Raw genomic sequence first — 18,280 nt, 5'->3', positions numbered from 1 at the left:
TCATTGACAGAAAAGAAAGGTGTTCAAAGTTTGATTCAGTCGCACTACCCCAATATTGAAGGAACAGCCAGGAACAGCTGTTTAGTTCTTCAAGTGTTTCACTCACCTGCCTGGGTCATGTAATCCATGAGCAAATATTTCAGGTGGCTGGTTGGTGCTGTTGAAGTACGGGTTGTTCCGCGGTATGGAGTAAGGGGATGTGCAGCAGTCTGTGTCCACATCTACCCTCAGGAGGGACCCTGTGAAATCACTGCATTCAAAAACACAAAGAAAATACACCTTCACGATGGTGGGAGCTACGAAGTGATTCAATCGTGTTACACACACCAACACTTGATCATTGATAGTGTGTTTCTCAGACCTCTGATCTCACCTGAGTCCATCCATCTCCTCCATATCATCCAGGGTGATCATGCCATCTCCGAGGACGATGTGCAGCAAACCATCGGGGCTGAACAGAAGCTGACCTCCAAGGTGCTTCCTGTGCAGCTCGGCCACTTCCATCAGCATGCGCACCGTCCGGGTGTCCACCTGGTTCGGGTTTTTCCTAACAAAAAACATAAATGTCATTGTCATTTCTGTCAGAGGGTGCACAAATAATGGTTGCTACACTACAAAGTAACATATATATATATATATAATCTAAATACCTACATGTTTCAATACACTCTCATATACATACTTGAATTATACACTGTATTAGGGTCTTCGTAAGTATTTGTTTGGAGCAGTTGGCTCTTGATTGCTTCAAAATAATTGCCATTTAATGTTTTGCTATACTGCGTGAGAAATTATTTTATACATAAGTACCCACTCATGTCATTACTTGAATAATTATGTTGGTTGATAAAATGCTCCAAAGGCATGGATAAGAAATGCTGACATGCATAATACACTTTACAACATCCAACATTAAATGAGTTTAAATGGTTAGCTGTCTGGAGACATTTAATCTAAAGCATTGTCTGAGTAAGACCAAGACCGTGGGTGGGGATATAACACAATGTTGCACAAGTTCTTATGCAAAGTGGGGATTTGGCTTTACAGTATCAACAACAAATATTTCGTGATGTGTTATTTTGAGTAGTCATTTCTCTATTCGCCCCTCAAATGAAAGACTATATGCTGCAATCACCATGACTGCATGCCAAGACTATAATGAAGATTACATCATTAAGTTAAACATACAACTGTGATTATGCAAATTAAAATGTAACACTTAAACACGTTCGTGAGAGAAGATTGTTTTCTTAATTACAGGTCATTGTCAAGGGAGTGTGAGGTATCGACACAGCAAAAGGCAAACGTCGCTATCATCACAGGAGTGTTGCAAATAAACGCCCATGTTACGCTGTGAGCTCTTAAAGCTTTCGTATTTACTGTGGTTCCTATGGTTTCTGGCAGAAATGTGTCGAATAAGTGTTGTTGGATAGGAACAGCCTATTATAATACATTCCTTTTAGGGTTTTACAATACTTTTTTTTACAACATCCAATAAGTTTCCATTTCATCCCATTCTTATTTCATTTAAAAAGGTTAACAGTTCTACAAATTGTGCTTTTTGAATTTTGAACCATTAGCAGTCAAATGAGAGATGTACTGAAAAGCAATTTGTGGGAATTTACACCAATCGTCATGCATCGCTACAAATTACGACTGACCACGTTGTAAACTGTCCTGTGTTTTTCGGCGGTTAAATTAGTGGGCCAGGCATTATCCATCCCCAATAGTTAATGGGTCGGTTAAACGTATGTAGACTACGAGGCAGCCGAGGTTTGGGTTTCCTTTCAGGCAGTGAACGGCCCATATTTAAGGTAGATTTGGCACACACTTCTCCCATTACCTCGAAACGGTGTATTCAACCACACGGAGAATGTGGTCGTGTGGTCCGATGGCCCAGCGCTCCTGGTTGGTGGTGTAGGAGACGTAGAGCTTGCCATTCTTCTTGTAATTGGGGTGGAATGCCAGGCTTAGCAGGCCCCTTTCATCTCCACCCTGCAGTCAGATGAGAAACACAAAAGATCCAGGAGTTAATTATGTCCCTCCTTGGCTTCTGCTCGGGCTGGAATCACCCCCCTCGGTCATCTTCATCATCACCCGGACCACTACATGCAGCCTCTACACATCCCTCACCCCCCACCTTCTTTAATTCTTCACCCTCTCTAATCCCTCTTTTTTATTTATCCATCACATTCCCTTTCACACCCCTGCTATTCTTCCATTCTCTCTTTTCCCACCCTCGCCTGTTTCACTTCACACCTTCACCAACCTCCTTGAATATACCATTACCAACCATTATAAAGCATTTGACTCTGGGTAGAGCTGCGCCTCTTCTACAACCCCCCGCCTTTACGCAGTCTTCTCTGCAGCCTGGTTATGTGCGCTTGTCCACAGGGTCGTGGGGCCCCAGTGACGCTCGGGCCCTCCCGGTGGCCTCCATTGTGCAGTGATTTGTGTGTGTAATCTTTGGGGGATATCCGTGAATGCTACGCTGAGTGGCTGAAAGAATTTATTAGCTCACTCACAGTTCATAGAGAGCACAAAAGTGCAGAGTGCTTCAGTCCGTGCTTTTTGCTCCGCGTCTCCTCGCTCTTTACTGGTTTACACAAAATCCATGCAAAATTCAAGGCTTGGATGGGGAGGTGGTGGGGGGGCAGAGAGCTGCCAACTCCCACTGTCTTGGCAACATGTTTAGAAAACATCTAAATTGCTTGTGTAATATGTAAACCTTTGTCTCACCCCGGAGGCAGCTACATCAGTTGTCACTACCCTGGTGGTCCTCCCATCACAGTTCGCTGTAATAATCAGCTTCAGCAATTCATTCCCTAGGCAAGCCAGGCCAGGTCGGCCCTTTTTCTATGTTTTACTCTCCCTCACTATTTCTTCTTGTCCAAAGAATGAACAGAATGCTAGACTTAGGTGTGAAGAATGTTTATAAAGTGGTCTCTGTGTGATTGTGTCCCTCTAAAAACAGCTTGATTCTTTTTTTTCCACTCAGGAAACAAAAAAAGTGATGCATCACGCAGAGAAGTTATCTCACTCATGGCAAACAAACAAGTATCATTTACTAACACAGCCGTCTCATCCTCAAGGTATTCCCTCAAATAGTAGAAGGAAGAAAGGAATTCAGGAAATATATATATCAGATTTGAACATTAGTGGCAGGCCCTTGATAGGTGTAGTCTAAGTCACAGGCCAAGGAAAACAAATAATAAATCGGTGTTCAAATCTCATAGTTCTGTTTGTATTGCATTAGAATCGGCACAGCAGAGACACATGCAAATGCAAAAGGGATGAGTCTTCGCAAAGGAATGAACTTGAAGTACCAATGAGCCACAACTGAGACCCTAATAATGAGCCACACGAGTTCTATCAATCTGAATATAAAGTGAAATCTTGTGAAAGTGGACGAATAAATCTCTACCCCAAAAAGCAGTTCCTCCAAAGCGAATTTATGAGAACTACTAAATGTCAGATAATTGAACTCAAATAAAAAGGGAGTTATGTGGGAGCCGATACAACACACGGTACAGCTGGATATTAGTCAGAGCAGAGCAGAATGCACTTTGCCAAAGAATGTCAAAAGGTTTCATCTTGGGAAAAGAGATTCCAAACTTCACCTTAAAATGCTGGATCCATATGTTGAATTTGGGGATGCAGTGACCCACATCCCTAAAATAAACTCACCATAGAGAGTGGGTCAAAGACCACAACTCCAAAGAGGCCTAGATCCGGAGCCAAAGGGGGACCACCAAGATACACTGTGGTTAAATGGGCTGAAATATAAGGTCTCCTGCTAATGACTAGCTCCTTCAGCAGCAGGCGAACAGCAGGGCTCGCAATGGAGCCATGATAAACAAACACTGCATCAGAAAGGCTTTTACTGCAGAGGAGATACCTTGATTAAAAGAAGACAAAGTGCCAACCTGTTGCTGCTGAGCATTGATCATCCTGCCAGAGCTGCAGTAGGTAAGATATTCTTGGCACGACACAAAAAATAATATACTGTACAAACAAGCTCATTTAGAAAAACGGCAGGTCTCACATATTGTCAGCTTTAAAGTTAATTTAGGGGAATTCAGCTTCAACATTGTTGGTTTAAAAGCTGCAGTTAGATTTAGGAGTGTTTCTTTTGCCTTGTCTCATGGTACATTTACAGCAGTTTAAAATATGCCGTGTTATGCTGTACTTTTCACCTTCAGCTCATAAGATGACAACATAAAATATAGAGGTAGCTTCCACATTCTTTTTTAAATTGCAAACACTCATATTAATAATAATTGACCATGATAGCAGATGTTCATTTGTGCTGATTATAATGCCTGCCATCTCCAAACCTCAAACTATACAAATGACTCTGCCGTGTCAACTCAAAGCACATTCCATACTCCATTTTTCCCTTGAACATCTTTGAGTTTTTTACGACTGCCATCATTCTTCCACAGCCAGGCAGGGGGTTCTGATTGAATTTCTCATGATGTATTATCTCTTCATTTTTCACAAACACCTGCCTCTGCATTCCTCTTTTCCCTCCAATTCTGTTCTCTGGGGCTCCGGCTTTGGCCCTGTCAAAGTGTTGGCGTCGCTCCACAGAAAGCTGGGAAAGTGAGGTGCAGACTCGGTTGTTATCTCACATCTCACGGCGAATTACATGGAATGCTTGTCCTGTCTGAGCGGTGGAGGCAGCGACACACACACACACACAACGCTACAATTTTCAATTCTGCGTGTTGCAGCTGTCTTTGAGTCCCAGTGACGTGCGTGTTGGCTCATGTATTGTTACCCTGGACCTTTTGATCCTTCCTCATTGGCTCGTGGGCAAACCGCCACTAAAAGACATTCCACATGGCTTGATTGGAGCAAAACAATGTCTACGCCCTTCACTCAAAGACTACCTGAAGCTTTTGCACTCACAACTCCCTCCCTCCCTCACACACACTTCCCGCGTAGTATTCTCTGCTTTTCCCTTGTACAATGAGACTCAAATCTCCACTGAAACTCCTCCACCGGTTGATACATAAATCCTGTGACGATTTCACAGCAATCTCATGACGCTTTACGTCTCCTACCAACAAAGAATAAGATATAATCTATCTTCTGAACCATGAAATTCATTGAATGGACTTTTTCTGGCCTTACGCTGAGGATCATTGTGAGATCAGTTTGAGTTATGGCGAAGATGAGGCCACTATTTTTAGTCGTCCGTATTCAGCGCTGATGGCCGTTGAGAATGTAGAGCAGCTGTCAGCAGAGCAGGGACAGAAAGAATAACATGCTGTGACTTATTTGTTTAAGCAGTGAAATATTTTAATGCGGGCCCCCTCGCCCCTGTTACACGGGCTAATGTCAGTGGACTGTCAGCTTTGGGTGGCTATGCTCAGATGTCTGCATTTATAAAACTCACTGTCACTACCGCACGCGCTACTCTCGAGTGCCTTTTTCTTGTACAGTGCAAGATGCTGTTAGTCTGAGAATTGCTGTAATTAGTAGAGAATTGAACTGTACAAAGAATAGACCTTATCACCTGAAGTTATATTTTGTAATATATCTTCTGTTGAATTTGTTGTAGAAAAACAGACAGCTTCCAAGCTGAAGCAACACAATCTTTTGTAATTGGTTTCTATTGTTGTTTTATGACAGCCAGTAAATGGGCAAAAACAGATTTGGTATAATGGAAAAGTTAAAAACAATTCGAACAGGAGTTCAGGGGATTTTACTACCATGTCAAAAACATGTATTTTAACGAAAACCAATAGGCAGCTTAAAGTGTATTCCCTTTCCTTCTTTAATCAAAAGTATTTGCATTGGTATTGGACTAAAACATCCAGTAATAGTCAGCACATTAGTAAGAATAATCTAACTGGTCTACATGCACTCATTCTGAACCACATCCTGTAGCAGGGCCCTGTCCAATCAGGGGGATTGTCTAACATTCACCAACATGGTAGAGGTGTGTGAATGTGAGCTAGTTGTGGAGAGACCACTGCGATGATGACATGGATAGTGTGTGTGTGAATGTGTGGTGGGTGGGTGGGTGGGTGGGTGAGTGGGGGGGCTTGAGTATAGAGATTGGATTTCAGGAGAAGAACACCCACAGCGCAGCTAGGAGCCCACACCACCACAGCACAGCATTGTTTCTGTGCAGTTCAGCTTAATTGGCACAGGGGGGATCCGTGGAAGGAGGGGGATAGAGGAGCAGAAGGAAACACAGAACATTACAATCAAAGCATGTGCATGGAGCTGATGATAAACCCGTTATCTGCCCTGTCTCCCGGGGGCCTGGGTTCCTCTCTCTGTATAAAGGCAGCTCCATCCTGTTGATGCTGCCAGTAAACACCTTAGCCCTCCTTTGGTTCTGTTCACCCCGTGTGGCTGGGAGCCCAATCCGCCAGCCAACATCACAGAATAGGACTCCTGAGGCCTGCGGGGGATCGAGCCACGTCTAATTGTCATAATGATCACTTTATCCACAACCAGTTTGGATTGAATGATGATAAGGGAGCACAGCAGAGCAGCGAGAGCATACCGCAGGGGGCAGTTGCATATTCAATCGCTGTGCTCCGTTTGACTCCTTGTAAGCAAAGGGTCTTGTCAGTGGACGAGCAGGAGGTAGCGTGATAGATACACTTCCTGTCTGGGAGTGTGCCCCACATCTCGTGCAATCACAACAAATTCCAAACAATTCTCAAATTCAAAATCCGAGATGCAGTAAGGATTACTGGTTACAAATAGTAGGACATTGCCCTTATGAGTACAGTGTCTTTGCAATTGAGACCCATATAGAAATCTTAGAACTACAGGATATGTTGTATTATAAAAATGTAAGTTCAAGTCTCGCCACATTTCCAATGTTGGAAGGAAGACAATCAAAGATCTAGCATCACAGTACAGTCCACAATCGGTTACATATATATCTTTATGAAACAACTGTCGTAACAATTCCTAAAATGCTGCAACAGACTCTAAAGTCATTAATGACATAAGATACCTCATGTGCACCTTTTTTTTGTTTTAGCAGCTCTGCCTATGTTTATTTTTCTCAGAGTTGGCGCAAAGCCAAACAGAAGTTGAGCCCTTTTTATATGCGCCCCTCAACACCCCTATCATGTCCCCTCTTCTTGCAGGTGCATTTTCATGATGGTAGGGGGTAAAGCACACAATATACAGTAAATGCTAAATAGATGCTTATTGCTGTCAAAAAATAACAGATATATCAGTCTTTTCAATCAAATCAAAAGGATATCGGATAGTTGATAAACATTGTTTTCAAAGTGAATAAAAAGTGTAGAGAATTTGATCCAGTCACTACGAGAGGTAAATAGTTAAGACACGATGTTAAGTATTAGGTAACCATGTGGGATGCAAGAACCTTTATAGGAACAATATGGGAGAGATTAAGAAAGCCATTAACCCATCTTGTGCGAATTAGCAGAAAATTAGCAGTGAGCACAATGTGTGCTGAATGTACAGTTAATTAGCTGATAATAGCGTAATGATTAGCCACGGTCACATTTGATGAATGACTGCTTGTTTGGTGTAATTATATAATTGAATACTAATAGTGAACAGGCAGCACTTTTAAGGGATTTGTCTTGGCTGGAGATGTTCCTCACACGTTTACATAGGTGCACAAAGTTGTGTTGCAAAGGATTGTGTTAAAGCTCTAGCAAATTAATCTAGCAATGTAGCAAACAATACTTCACGCAACCTCATTCAAATCCCTTAACATCTGTGTTCAAATCATATCATATAACATCTGGATTCCCTCCAACACTGTCAACACTATAAAGTCAGATTCGTTCCTACCTTCAGGCCGTTCTGCACCAGCTTGTGTATGTCCAGGAAGGGCTCCTTGATTAGCTCCAGGTCATGGTTGAGTATCCTGACAATTCCCTCCCTCTCCAGGACAAAGAGCCGCTGGGATCCATCACCACAGTGCACCAGGGCCACCGGCTGCCTCAGACCACTCAACACCTCCTGGGCACAGTAGCAGTTGTGTTTGTGTTTCCTGGGTAACAAGGGGAGACAAAAGGTCAGAGACTGATGGTGGCAGGGAATAATCCAGTTATAAGGTAGAAATGTTGAAATGTAAAGGAAGCATGAAATAATCAACAATAACACATAACTACAGTTGAAACATCTTAATCTTAATGGAATACCTTACTGCTATTTCCCGATGTTTGTGCCAAATGACAAAACACACCTTCTTTGTTTTTAAGGTGGGATATCACGTTTATTCATTTTGCATCTGGACTCGGTGTCTAAATTCCCCTAGTGTAAGCCCATAACTAACATGAGTTTCCTTCTCATTTACCTGAGAAGACCCCAAGAAGACCCCAAGAAGATAAGGCACAGAAGCCAAAAATAAGCCTCTGACTCTTTAACTTGTGGAAGTTATTTGACTGAATGTTAGTTGCTCCAATTCAGGTGCACATGCTGCTTGGCCCTCTTGCCTCAGGGGGAACAGAGATGAAAGGCATCCCCCATGGACAAAAGGCCAAAGCCCTCTGTGATGTACAGACCTTTGCAGTGAGGGAGGCAACCAGAATGACGCAGGATAAGCATTTTCATTATGTGAGCAAAGCTGAGCAAATGCAGTCTGGACAAACTTTAGGATTAGAGAGGAGATGGCCTAGCATTTCTGTCTGAGAGTATAGACTACAGACGATGTCCAAATAGAGCAGTGAACCCAGAATATGTGACTATGAAAACAATCAAATCCTGACTGTATGTCATGAATCTAAACTCATAAGTATTAATGAAGCCTAAACGTTGACTTGGCTGAAACACATTTACGTACTAGCCAAAGCTCGTTGAAAATAACGATCAGTACATCTTATATATGGTGTAACTCAACCCTCAAATGGAAAAAAAGCATAGTAAAAGTCAGGCTACAAACCTGCTGATATCTTCTATTTTCTCATCTCCCAAGTAGTTGGAATCTTGCCCTTGCGGTTGCTTTCGTTGAAAATCTGGAAAGCACAGACTTGCATCTCTCCTCCCATAGTATTGGCAGAACTCGTCCACATCGGCCTGGAACAGTTCTAGCAAACACAACAGAAAACAGACACAGACAGAGGGGGTTACTCTTACTGTAGATGCAGGGTAACTGACATGTATACACTGGTTTAGGTACACAGCTTAATCAAATAAATAGTTTTTATAGTACTTTGGATCTTACTTTCCACATGGAAGTTGAGTACAAAGCGGTACTATCACGGTGTGCATGGAATTCTCAGTGCAAGAGAGGACAATGTAGTAAAATAGAGACAGAGAGAAAGGATGTGATGGTGTTGTTGGGGAGGGATGGAGATATGTTTGATGAGCCAAACCAAATCTTGGCTTGACTGGGCTGAAATGAACAAGTGCAAAAAACTGAGCCAAACCAAAAGGATCACAGATAAGACCCATCTCTGCTGTTAAATATGCCTCCTCAGAGAGACACATGATTGCATTCTAAATTACAGTTAAACTGTCTTTATTTTGATTTATGAAATTATACTTTTGCACTGTGGATTCATATCGGGAAAAAAAGGGACTGGTTTTCTTCATAGTAAGGCTTTGCTTTTTTATTTCACTTTCATTATACATTCTTAACCAGATGACACATTCAAATCCTCAGCAACAATCCAGTTTAGTATCTTGTCTGATTTGTACAAACATCTCATTGTAACAACTTGTGTGCTGTATGAATGCTTTCAGTTGTGTATCTCTCTCTTTAGCCATCTCAAGGAAGCAGGAGTGATTTTCATCTGCAGCTTCTAATCTAAGTGACAAAGCCCTGACCTTTCAAGGAGTACAATCCAATTCCCTTTACCCAGCTGGTGAAGGCTCTGCTCACACAGCCCAAACACAACCGAAACAAACCCAATCTAACTACCTCCATATTTACTTGAAGAGATCATAGAATATGACATTTCAGTTGTCATAACAGTTCACATTATGAGGCTAGTTGAAGGATATTTCATTTGGCAAATTCTTGCAACACACACACGTTAAGGGGCACACCATGTCAAAGCTATTACTGTCACCTGTCAGCGTGACAAAAACTCACATTAGTGTAGTGGTGTCCATAGTAACAGTGGATGATAGTTTACCCTATGCAACATTGTTATTTTAATAAATTGGAGGAAAACACTTTTTTAATAATCCTACATTTCTCAGGCATCCCTAAATGTGATATTTATGTGATGTCTATGTAAAAACATTGATTTGACGTACTAATTGTATTCAAGTAATTAAGCATGTGATTCACATCATTCCTCATTTCCCTTTGGACGGCTTGTTTACCTAAAATGTTTTAGTGCCAGAGCAAAAAATGACCTGTGTAAACACAGCAGTCACACGCAGCTACGCCTCCATCCTGTGCAGTCACAACACTTTTCCCGGCAAATAGCTAAGTGTGCAGTGGGTCTCAGAGGCCCTTTGCGACCTAAAAACAATCTTGCCAATATTGTTTCCTTTAGCCAATCCCTCAGAGGAAAGAAGGAGGACAAATACACCAGTGATAAAAACACAAACAGGACTCTCCCTGTCCCTCCTTTCATCTGCCTCTCCTGCCACACCGACCGCAAGCGCTGACCGCACCAAATACTGGAGGTGATAGGATATCCCCTGAAACATCTAAACACAACATGGAGATCAAACACACACAGACAGAGCGCTGGCCATACCACCCACTCACTCACTTTGTGTCTGCAGTTATCTTAACCATGCTGGTTAGGGACCTCGGGTGCAGGGTGGGGGGCTGAGTGAAGAGGGGGAGGAAGATATGGGAGAAGAGGAGTACGAGGAAGGTAGGAGGCCTCCGGGCAGAAGTGAGAGTGAAGGCAGTAAATGTCTTTATGAAGAAATGGGGGCTAAGTACATGGCCTAATCAAGGGCTGCTAGAAAGTTTCATGGGAGCAGGACGACAGTTATGGATGCAGTAAAGGCTACTGTTTCATTTTAATACCTTAGGCCAGACATTTTGAATTAGCTAAAGTGAAAGACATATTGTCTGTTCAGGTTTTTGGTAATATATACTGTTGCTGCCTTGCATGGTAAGATCCAGAGCTTGAATCAAAACACATCCATATTACATATTTAAAATGTATTAAATATTTAAAACACAATTATTAACATTTTTGCAATCAGATAACTATGTTTTCAAGCTTGTTGTGTTTAGCAAGATATGCATTTTTAATGTGTATTATATGTATTTGTGTTCCAGCTTTATTGTACTGTGTAAAAGTCAAAAAACAAAACAAGTAAAAGATAAAAAGGAAGACCATGCAAAACAAAAAAGACAGGAAAGAGCGAGAGAGAAAGAGCGAGAAAGAGAGAGAACTCCGTCCATATTCCCGGCTCCACAGCGCTAAAGTTATACTTCCATCTGGTTATCTTCCAAGGCAACCTGGGTGGCCCACCCAAAGTACTTGACATCTTGATGCACTTCAGCAGTTTTACATACACACAACCTTTGTAGAAAAATAAATGTGTCATTCGTCACCACATATGCTGATCTGTGGAGGGCTGAGGGGGGGGGGAGCGGGGAGGAGCATGACGGTGAACACGGGGAGGGGGGATTCTTCTCCAGATTCCTCTCTGGAGCTTTTTTGGTTTGACTCTCTGAGCCCATATGTCTGTCAGCTCAGAAGCAAGTAATGTAACTCCAGACAAGTCTCCTTCTTCTCCTTCTTCCTCCTCTCCTTCTTCCTCTTCCTACGCACTTTGGAGTTCCACTCGCCGACCTTAAGTGTAGTTCAAGTGCTGTGCAAGATATGCGAGCAGGCCATTAGATGCAGACGAGGATGGACTCACATGGAATGTATGCGTTTGATATTTGACTTGAGCTGTAGCATGTGGGTGGGTTGCAGACAAGTGTGTTTGAAACTGTTCTCTGTTTGCAAATCTGAGTAGATCTAATCAGTTTGTGGCGTCAGAGATTGGAAGAAGACTTGGCTGGTGGAGATCAGAAAGTGTTTGATCATGTTTGGTATGCCATGAAAGCACAGGTACCTGTGATCTTGCATCCCTTCAAAGGAAATGTGGAGGACCAAAAGCTTTCAAAGGGCAGAGGGGCTCCTATCATTTAGCAGAACCACATCCACAAGAAAACTGTAGCATGAGTTTTACCCCCTGTTCTAGGAATTCTGCCATCTCATAGTAGAGCTGAGGGTCAGAGATAATGGGGGCAAGCAGAGAAACACTTCAACTGTCTTTAGTTTCATGTGAATGTACAACTTTAACGAAAACATGGTGGTGGCTAGGGTTAGGGTTAGAGCCACAAGCTTTTAAGTGACAATTTGATGTCTGAAGAAGTCATGTCTAGACCACAGCCAGGGTGCTGATGCATCCCGAATACAGGACCATCCCCAGCACTTCAGTCCAGTGAGCAGTATCCACAATGCCTTGCGTGCATGTTTTCACACCCACCTTTGCAAATCTAATATTTTCCATTCACGTGTCAGGAAATGCTTCAAATCTGTGTATTGTTACTACTCTCAAGGTCTTTAAAAAAAGCCAATGTTTGCAAGTGTACACTGATTAAAACAAACGTGCATGATCTGAACAAACATAACGGAGACAAGAGAACAAAACTTTCTGCACCTGGTTCCATAAATACAGCTACACTGAATACCGTGGCATAACAACAGCTAAAATATCGCTCTGCTGTTTGCTTGACAAAACGTGCTACATCAGACTGCAGACTAATCAGAAAACTGGTGTCTATGTAGGCAGTATGTGGCGGGTCATTTTACTGATGCGTTAAAGTGCAACTGTTAAGCAAGGAGCGAGACAGCAAACGGTGAGACAAGCGCAGCAACAAATGGAGGTGAGGTCAGATGAGGTAAGAGCTGGATAAATAAATATTCACAGACCAGACTACTGACGCACCACTTCTTGCACAAGTCCAAAAATCTGCCAGTTGTACATGTGCAGGCTGCGTCTCAATGAGGAACGAGGCCTCTGCTGGGAATTTTAATTAATCAAAATCAGAGGTGTCAGTTTCATCTCAAATGTATGAGACAGGAATCATCACGTATGCCTACTTTATTTATGTGTATATGTTTGCTCGTGTCATCACCAGGTAACCGAGCAGGGGGTATAATTGAATTCACATTCATGGTCATCAGTATCTGTATAATTTACCTGGTATGTGCCCCCTGCAGGTGTAGTAGAACTCTCGGCAGAAGTCCTGGCAGAGGCGTGGCAGGTCTGGCTCCCTGTGTGGCATCTTATCCATGTCCAAGGAGTGGAACAACACCTGGGCATTGGGGGAGCAGCGAGCACACTTGATCTCCTCCAGGAGAAGTCCACACTCGGTGTTGTTGGTGGAGAAAATCTGGAGACCACACGCAAAAGGGAGCAATGCTTGATTAAAATGGTGGGCTTTTATTTCTTTAGTTTAGATTTTAGGTCGCATTTTCAAACCTCTGTATCATAAATCCCTAATAACTTAAACACTATTCGAGATTTTTAAAGACTATAATTTAATAATAATCCAAATGATTCTAGTAAGTCCAAAATACTTTTGAAAAAATGCAAATGTCATCTAACTTTTTCCATATGTAGTCTTCATTTCAGTCTGTGTCATGTGTACAATTAAGGATTTAGATTAAATGTTTGGATGTTCCTTTATTAAAAACACAGAGATGCCTAAACATCTTCCAGCACTTTTTCCATCCCTCACCATTCAGTCCTAAATAAGCCAACATCATCCCAGTTATCACATAAAGTCCATGATTTCTACTCAACCCATATACAACAACACATTGTAAATAACTGTATGTTGACAACCTCTCTCTCCCATATTACTACAAAGTCAGATAAACTTGCTAGCAACAAGTAAAGTGCCACACGAAGTAATAATCCATTACTCCACATTCTACATCATTTGTAAACTTCAATATTAATACGATTTCTGTTTATCTTCTACATGATCTGCAGATTTGACAATCGCTGAGGGTTGCTAGTTTGCATTGCAACTTTCTTTTTTTGTAGCATCATCTGATGAATTAGCAAGGAAACAGGCGGTCACTTGCATAGTGTGAAAGTCTGCAGTCTCTACTGCGATCTGCATGAAGCTTCACACCATTCACACTGCAAAAACGCTCCAACTTTTCACTGGAAGTGGTGGTATGGTCTATTTCCACTGAAACAATTTCTGAGAGTTTCTGCAATCTTATTCAGTCAAACTGAATTATAACAAAGCCTCGCAATTGGACATTTTAAATCTTTAGCACACTTCTATCCTCTCCTAACAACATTTTCTGTGATATCCAATGCTCTATCCTTTGATTCCAATTTGTTAAACATTGAGGTTGGAACACCCTGTCTGTTTGGAGAAATAAACAAAGAAATAATCTCATTCACTGCCTACTTACCCAAGTTCATAAACAGTTAAAGTCCAATTACAATTCCCATGTCTGACAGATCCCAGTGCACAAATAAACCCAAATAAGAGCCTCAAAGCCTGACTTGGGATCATTCCCGCAAAAATACACAAAGAGTTAATCCAAAAGAAATTAGCAGGATTATTTACATAACAAATTAGCTGTAATAAAACACAATGTAATCTGTTTTAGGTCAAGAGCAGCACTGCTTGGGCAGCCAGGCAGGCAGGCAGGCAGGCTGGTAGTGCTTTGCTCTGTGTGAGGTCCATGTGTAAACACCAATTTAGAGATAGACAGGCACATCATTCCCACTCTGGTATCAACAAATTAGCAGTCTGTCGAAGTCAATTAGACCAGCGGACCCAAGGCCAACATATGCCTTACACTTCGCTCTGACTGCAGAACAAACTGCACCTGGGGAAAAGATTTTCAGTTTAGAAGATATTCAGAGCCGTGTTTACACAACAGGTGGCAGAACATCTGGCAAAACCTTGAGGGTCTACCTGAAAAAATGTACTAACATACACAGAGAATCTCTCATCACAACAGGCAGTATAACGGACAAATTGAAGGGGGAAATGAAAGTCTGGCCTTTTTAAGGTTTCAGAGTCAGACATAGTCAGATCTGAATCCCACTTCTTCTGTTCTATATTTTATCTAATTGTTGACTTTTCCTCAAAAAAGGGAGCTCCAGGCTGGCTGTGACCCTGGTCACCCTGGTGCGCTCCTTTGTATCTGGGCCCTACAAATTCATGCCATGCGTTGTCGTAGGCAGGCCTGCCCTCCTGCTCTAAATTGCCCATTGATTCTGTGTGCCATGGGCTGGCACGAGGTCCATGGAGAGTAGCATTGGTGTGCTCTCAGCCATGCCCTGTGTCCATATGTTGCTGGGATGGGCTCCAATGTTGCCATCATCCAAACCAGAACAAGTGGACCTTTGTTTGTTGTCTTATGCTGAATCTCAGTGAGTATGTTCTTCAAAAGCAGGGAGAAAATGAGGCTCAACTGTTGCACTTTTGCTGAGGACACAAAAAAGCAGGTCAATTAACATAACCCTAATCAAACTCAAATGGAACAATATAAGCGTAAGAAAAGAACATTTCCAATAACATATTCCCAGGCTCTATCAGATGTTTACATTTTCTAAAGTTGGCATCAAACCAAGCTTCATGTGGGAGAACAGCTGTTACAGGATTACTTCTTTCTAGGATAGCATCTGCATAATGGCTTTTGCCAATGAAATTGCCGGAACAAACATATTAATATACATTGCCACACTTGGGGGAAATCTCGCTTTTCTTTTTAATGCAATAAATCAGTGATTCTCTGCAAACCTCATATGGTCAGAGAGACTGAGAGAGAGAGGGAGAGCACTGATGTAGAAAGTGCTAAGCTTTAACAAAACACTTGTCCTCAGGGAATAGGTGTAAGTTGGTTGGCAGGGGGATATAGTGAAGGACACACACACCCTCTCAATGGCATTAACACTTGGACAGGGCTGATGACTGGGGGAGAGTGATGTTTTCCAGCTTCTCCCATTAGTGAAACTAACAAACACAATGGTGTTGTTGTTAGTCTTTTGCCATAATCAGAAAGGGCTCCGTGTGTGGGCAGTGTAGTGGGGAGGAGGAGAAGTCGAGTTCGTCCTACCCCCCCCCTCCTCCTCCTCTTATTTGCATGACTTGAGCAAATTAAATGATGCAATATGGCTTTTTGTCGCAACACAAAGTAAGATACCACCCAGCCACTGAATCATTCGAGGAGTGGTTTACATGAGAATAGCCCGGTAAGGACTCAACGGAATCCGATACAAAGTTTGGCACATACAGTCCTGCCTATCACTCCACGGAAACTGAGCATATAGTTAAAAGCCTTCGTTACATGACATTTGTTACACTTCTTGTATCACTTCGGTCGACGCGAAAGAGTTTAACGTAAATGAGCGGTGAGTGTTGTGGGACTTTTTCCTTAACGTTAAATACGTTAGACAAACAAATTCCTGCACCGGAAAAACGCTGAGAACAAGCTGTCAAACACACGACAAGAAGCAGAGTGGGCTATCACCTCCCAGCTGCGCAGAAAAAGGTCGACGGCTAATAAAAAGTTACAACCGGGGTCCTACCTTTTGGGGCAAACAGTTTCAACAGTTTTAGCTAGCTCCCCTTTCTCCTGACAGTTGACTGTGGCGTGAAGTAACGTAAATCGGCGAGTGATTACCATGGTAACGCCGAAGCGCATTGGACAGCTGAATTAAGGTGCGTTCCATTTGTTGATGTGTAAGCGTGACAACAAACCAAATGAAAATCATCAAAACCTCGAAATATGTTTATCTTCAGATGAGGTGAGCAAGAGGAGCAGGTACACTTTTTACAGAAAACATAGTCGAACACTATACGAGCACTTTAAGTTAATTTGAAGATATATTATTAGACGATTTAAAGGTGTTATGGCGATACAAATAGACAAAAAACATAAGCTTCAACTATTAAGGCGAACTTATTGGTAACATTTCAAAGGAAGGAAGCCTATTGTAAGGTGGGCAATTGTGTAACATACAACACACATACGGTATGTCCCTTTAGGCATGTTAAAATAAGACTATTACATCTCAGAGGCAGCAGAGCCCAGGGCAAATTCCCCTGACCATCCCCATATTCAGCTGTCGGTAAAAAGAGGCAGAATGACAATACACAAGGGCTGTAAATGCATCTCCTGAGGCGTTTAAGCCGTAAAAGCCCAGTGTCTCAATTTAAAGGAAATGCATGCGTAGTGGAGGGATATAATAACCTACCCTGGCATCCCTGCGGTGCAGGATCTGATATGCGGCTCTCCGGGTGGGACAGCAGGACACACGGGGGTATAACCTGTGGCAAACTTCTCCGCTGCTGCTGCCGTCAAGCAACACTTTTCGCTCCCTTTTCTTCAGCCGCTTGGGCAAACTCCCGTCGTAACATCTTCTCCTCCTGGGGCTAATTTCTCCCCTTTCGCCGAATTTTGCGTCTCCACATTCCCACACGTTGACCGCGATGGCCAGGACCAGGACAAATTGCAAATGCTTCATAGTTTTAAAAAATCATAAAATGAATACAAAAAATATATAAAAAATAAAACAAAAACCAGCTCCCCCCCCTTTTAAATAAAAGAGTGGTATTAATTAACCTGCAATGTGAGTATTTTTTTTGTTTTGGGCTATATTTCTGAAAGCAGTAGATTCCTATTACAAGAAAATTAGAAATATGCTGTTAGTCAGAGCAGGTGCCTGAATTTGACCCACTGCTATAAAAACATTTTTTTTACCAATCAATTATGGTTGCCTCTGCTTATACAGTACAACTAAGAAATTAAGAAATACAAATAAAAACAAAACAATAACACAATTTATCCTGATGATCACAAAAGGTCAAACCCCAGAAAAACACCGTAAACTGCAAAAGAGCCGTGACGTTCCTTTAGACGTAATTCCTTTTAAGCACAGCAAGGCGGATTGTGCATGCACGGGGTCAAAAAAACACAGAAGACATAAAAGTTGTCTCTCACTAAAGTCCTCAGACCGCTCACATGTTTTCCCGTGCTCTTTCCTCCTTCTTTTTAACCAGCGCGCGAGAAGAGGAGCGAGCGCGGTGACGTATGACTTCGCGGGGGCGCGCATGTGGCCACAGAGTCGCGTCCACGTCGAGGTAAACAGTTACCTGGTGGAGCAGAGGACGGTGAGTGGAGGCAGTGGGAGGCGCACTGTGGGCTCAATCCACTGAAAAGTGCAGAGAATTATTACGCAAGTCTTCAAAAAACCACTTGTGTTTCGATTGGTAGGCTACTGAATGTTTGAGGGGACAATGAGGGTGCCTTTGCTATGATAGATAGATAGATAGATAGATAGATAGATAGATAGATAGATAGATAGA

At 42.3% G+C, this 18,280-nt stretch overlaps 1 protein-coding gene across 1 annotated transcript in view; it reads right to left on the bottom strand.

Moving 5' to 3' along the window:
• Positions 1-17,989, bottom strand: part of hhip (hedgehog interacting protein) — a 31,783-nt gene extending 13,794 nt beyond the window's left edge. Inside the window, exons 1-7 of the mRNA XM_034231469.1 lie at positions 17,170-17,989; positions 13,135-13,327; positions 8,900-9,044; positions 7,807-8,008; positions 1,844-1,995; positions 374-547; positions 107-250 (exon numbers count right to left, since the gene is read on the bottom strand). Coding sequence (XP_034087360.1) covers positions 107-250; positions 374-547; positions 1,844-1,995; positions 7,807-8,008; positions 8,900-9,044; positions 13,135-13,327; positions 17,170-17,439 — 1,280 coding nt within the window. The 5' untranslated portion in view covers positions 17,440-17,989. The remainder of the gene's footprint in view (positions 1-106; positions 251-373; positions 548-1,843; positions 1,996-7,806; positions 8,009-8,899; positions 9,045-13,134; positions 13,328-17,169) is intronic.
• Between the last annotated feature and the right edge of the window lie 291 nt (positions 17,990-18,280).

The sequence above is a fragment of the Gymnodraco acuticeps genome, unplaced genomic scaffold, assembly GCF_902827175.1.
Source record: "Gymnodraco acuticeps unplaced genomic scaffold, fGymAcu1.1, whole genome shotgun sequence".
Classification (NCBI taxonomy): Eukaryota; Metazoa; Chordata; class Actinopteri; order Perciformes; family Bathydraconidae; genus Gymnodraco; species Gymnodraco acuticeps.
The sequence above is the reverse complement of the archived record's forward strand: the minus strand, read 5'-3'. Positions and strand labels throughout refer to the sequence as shown.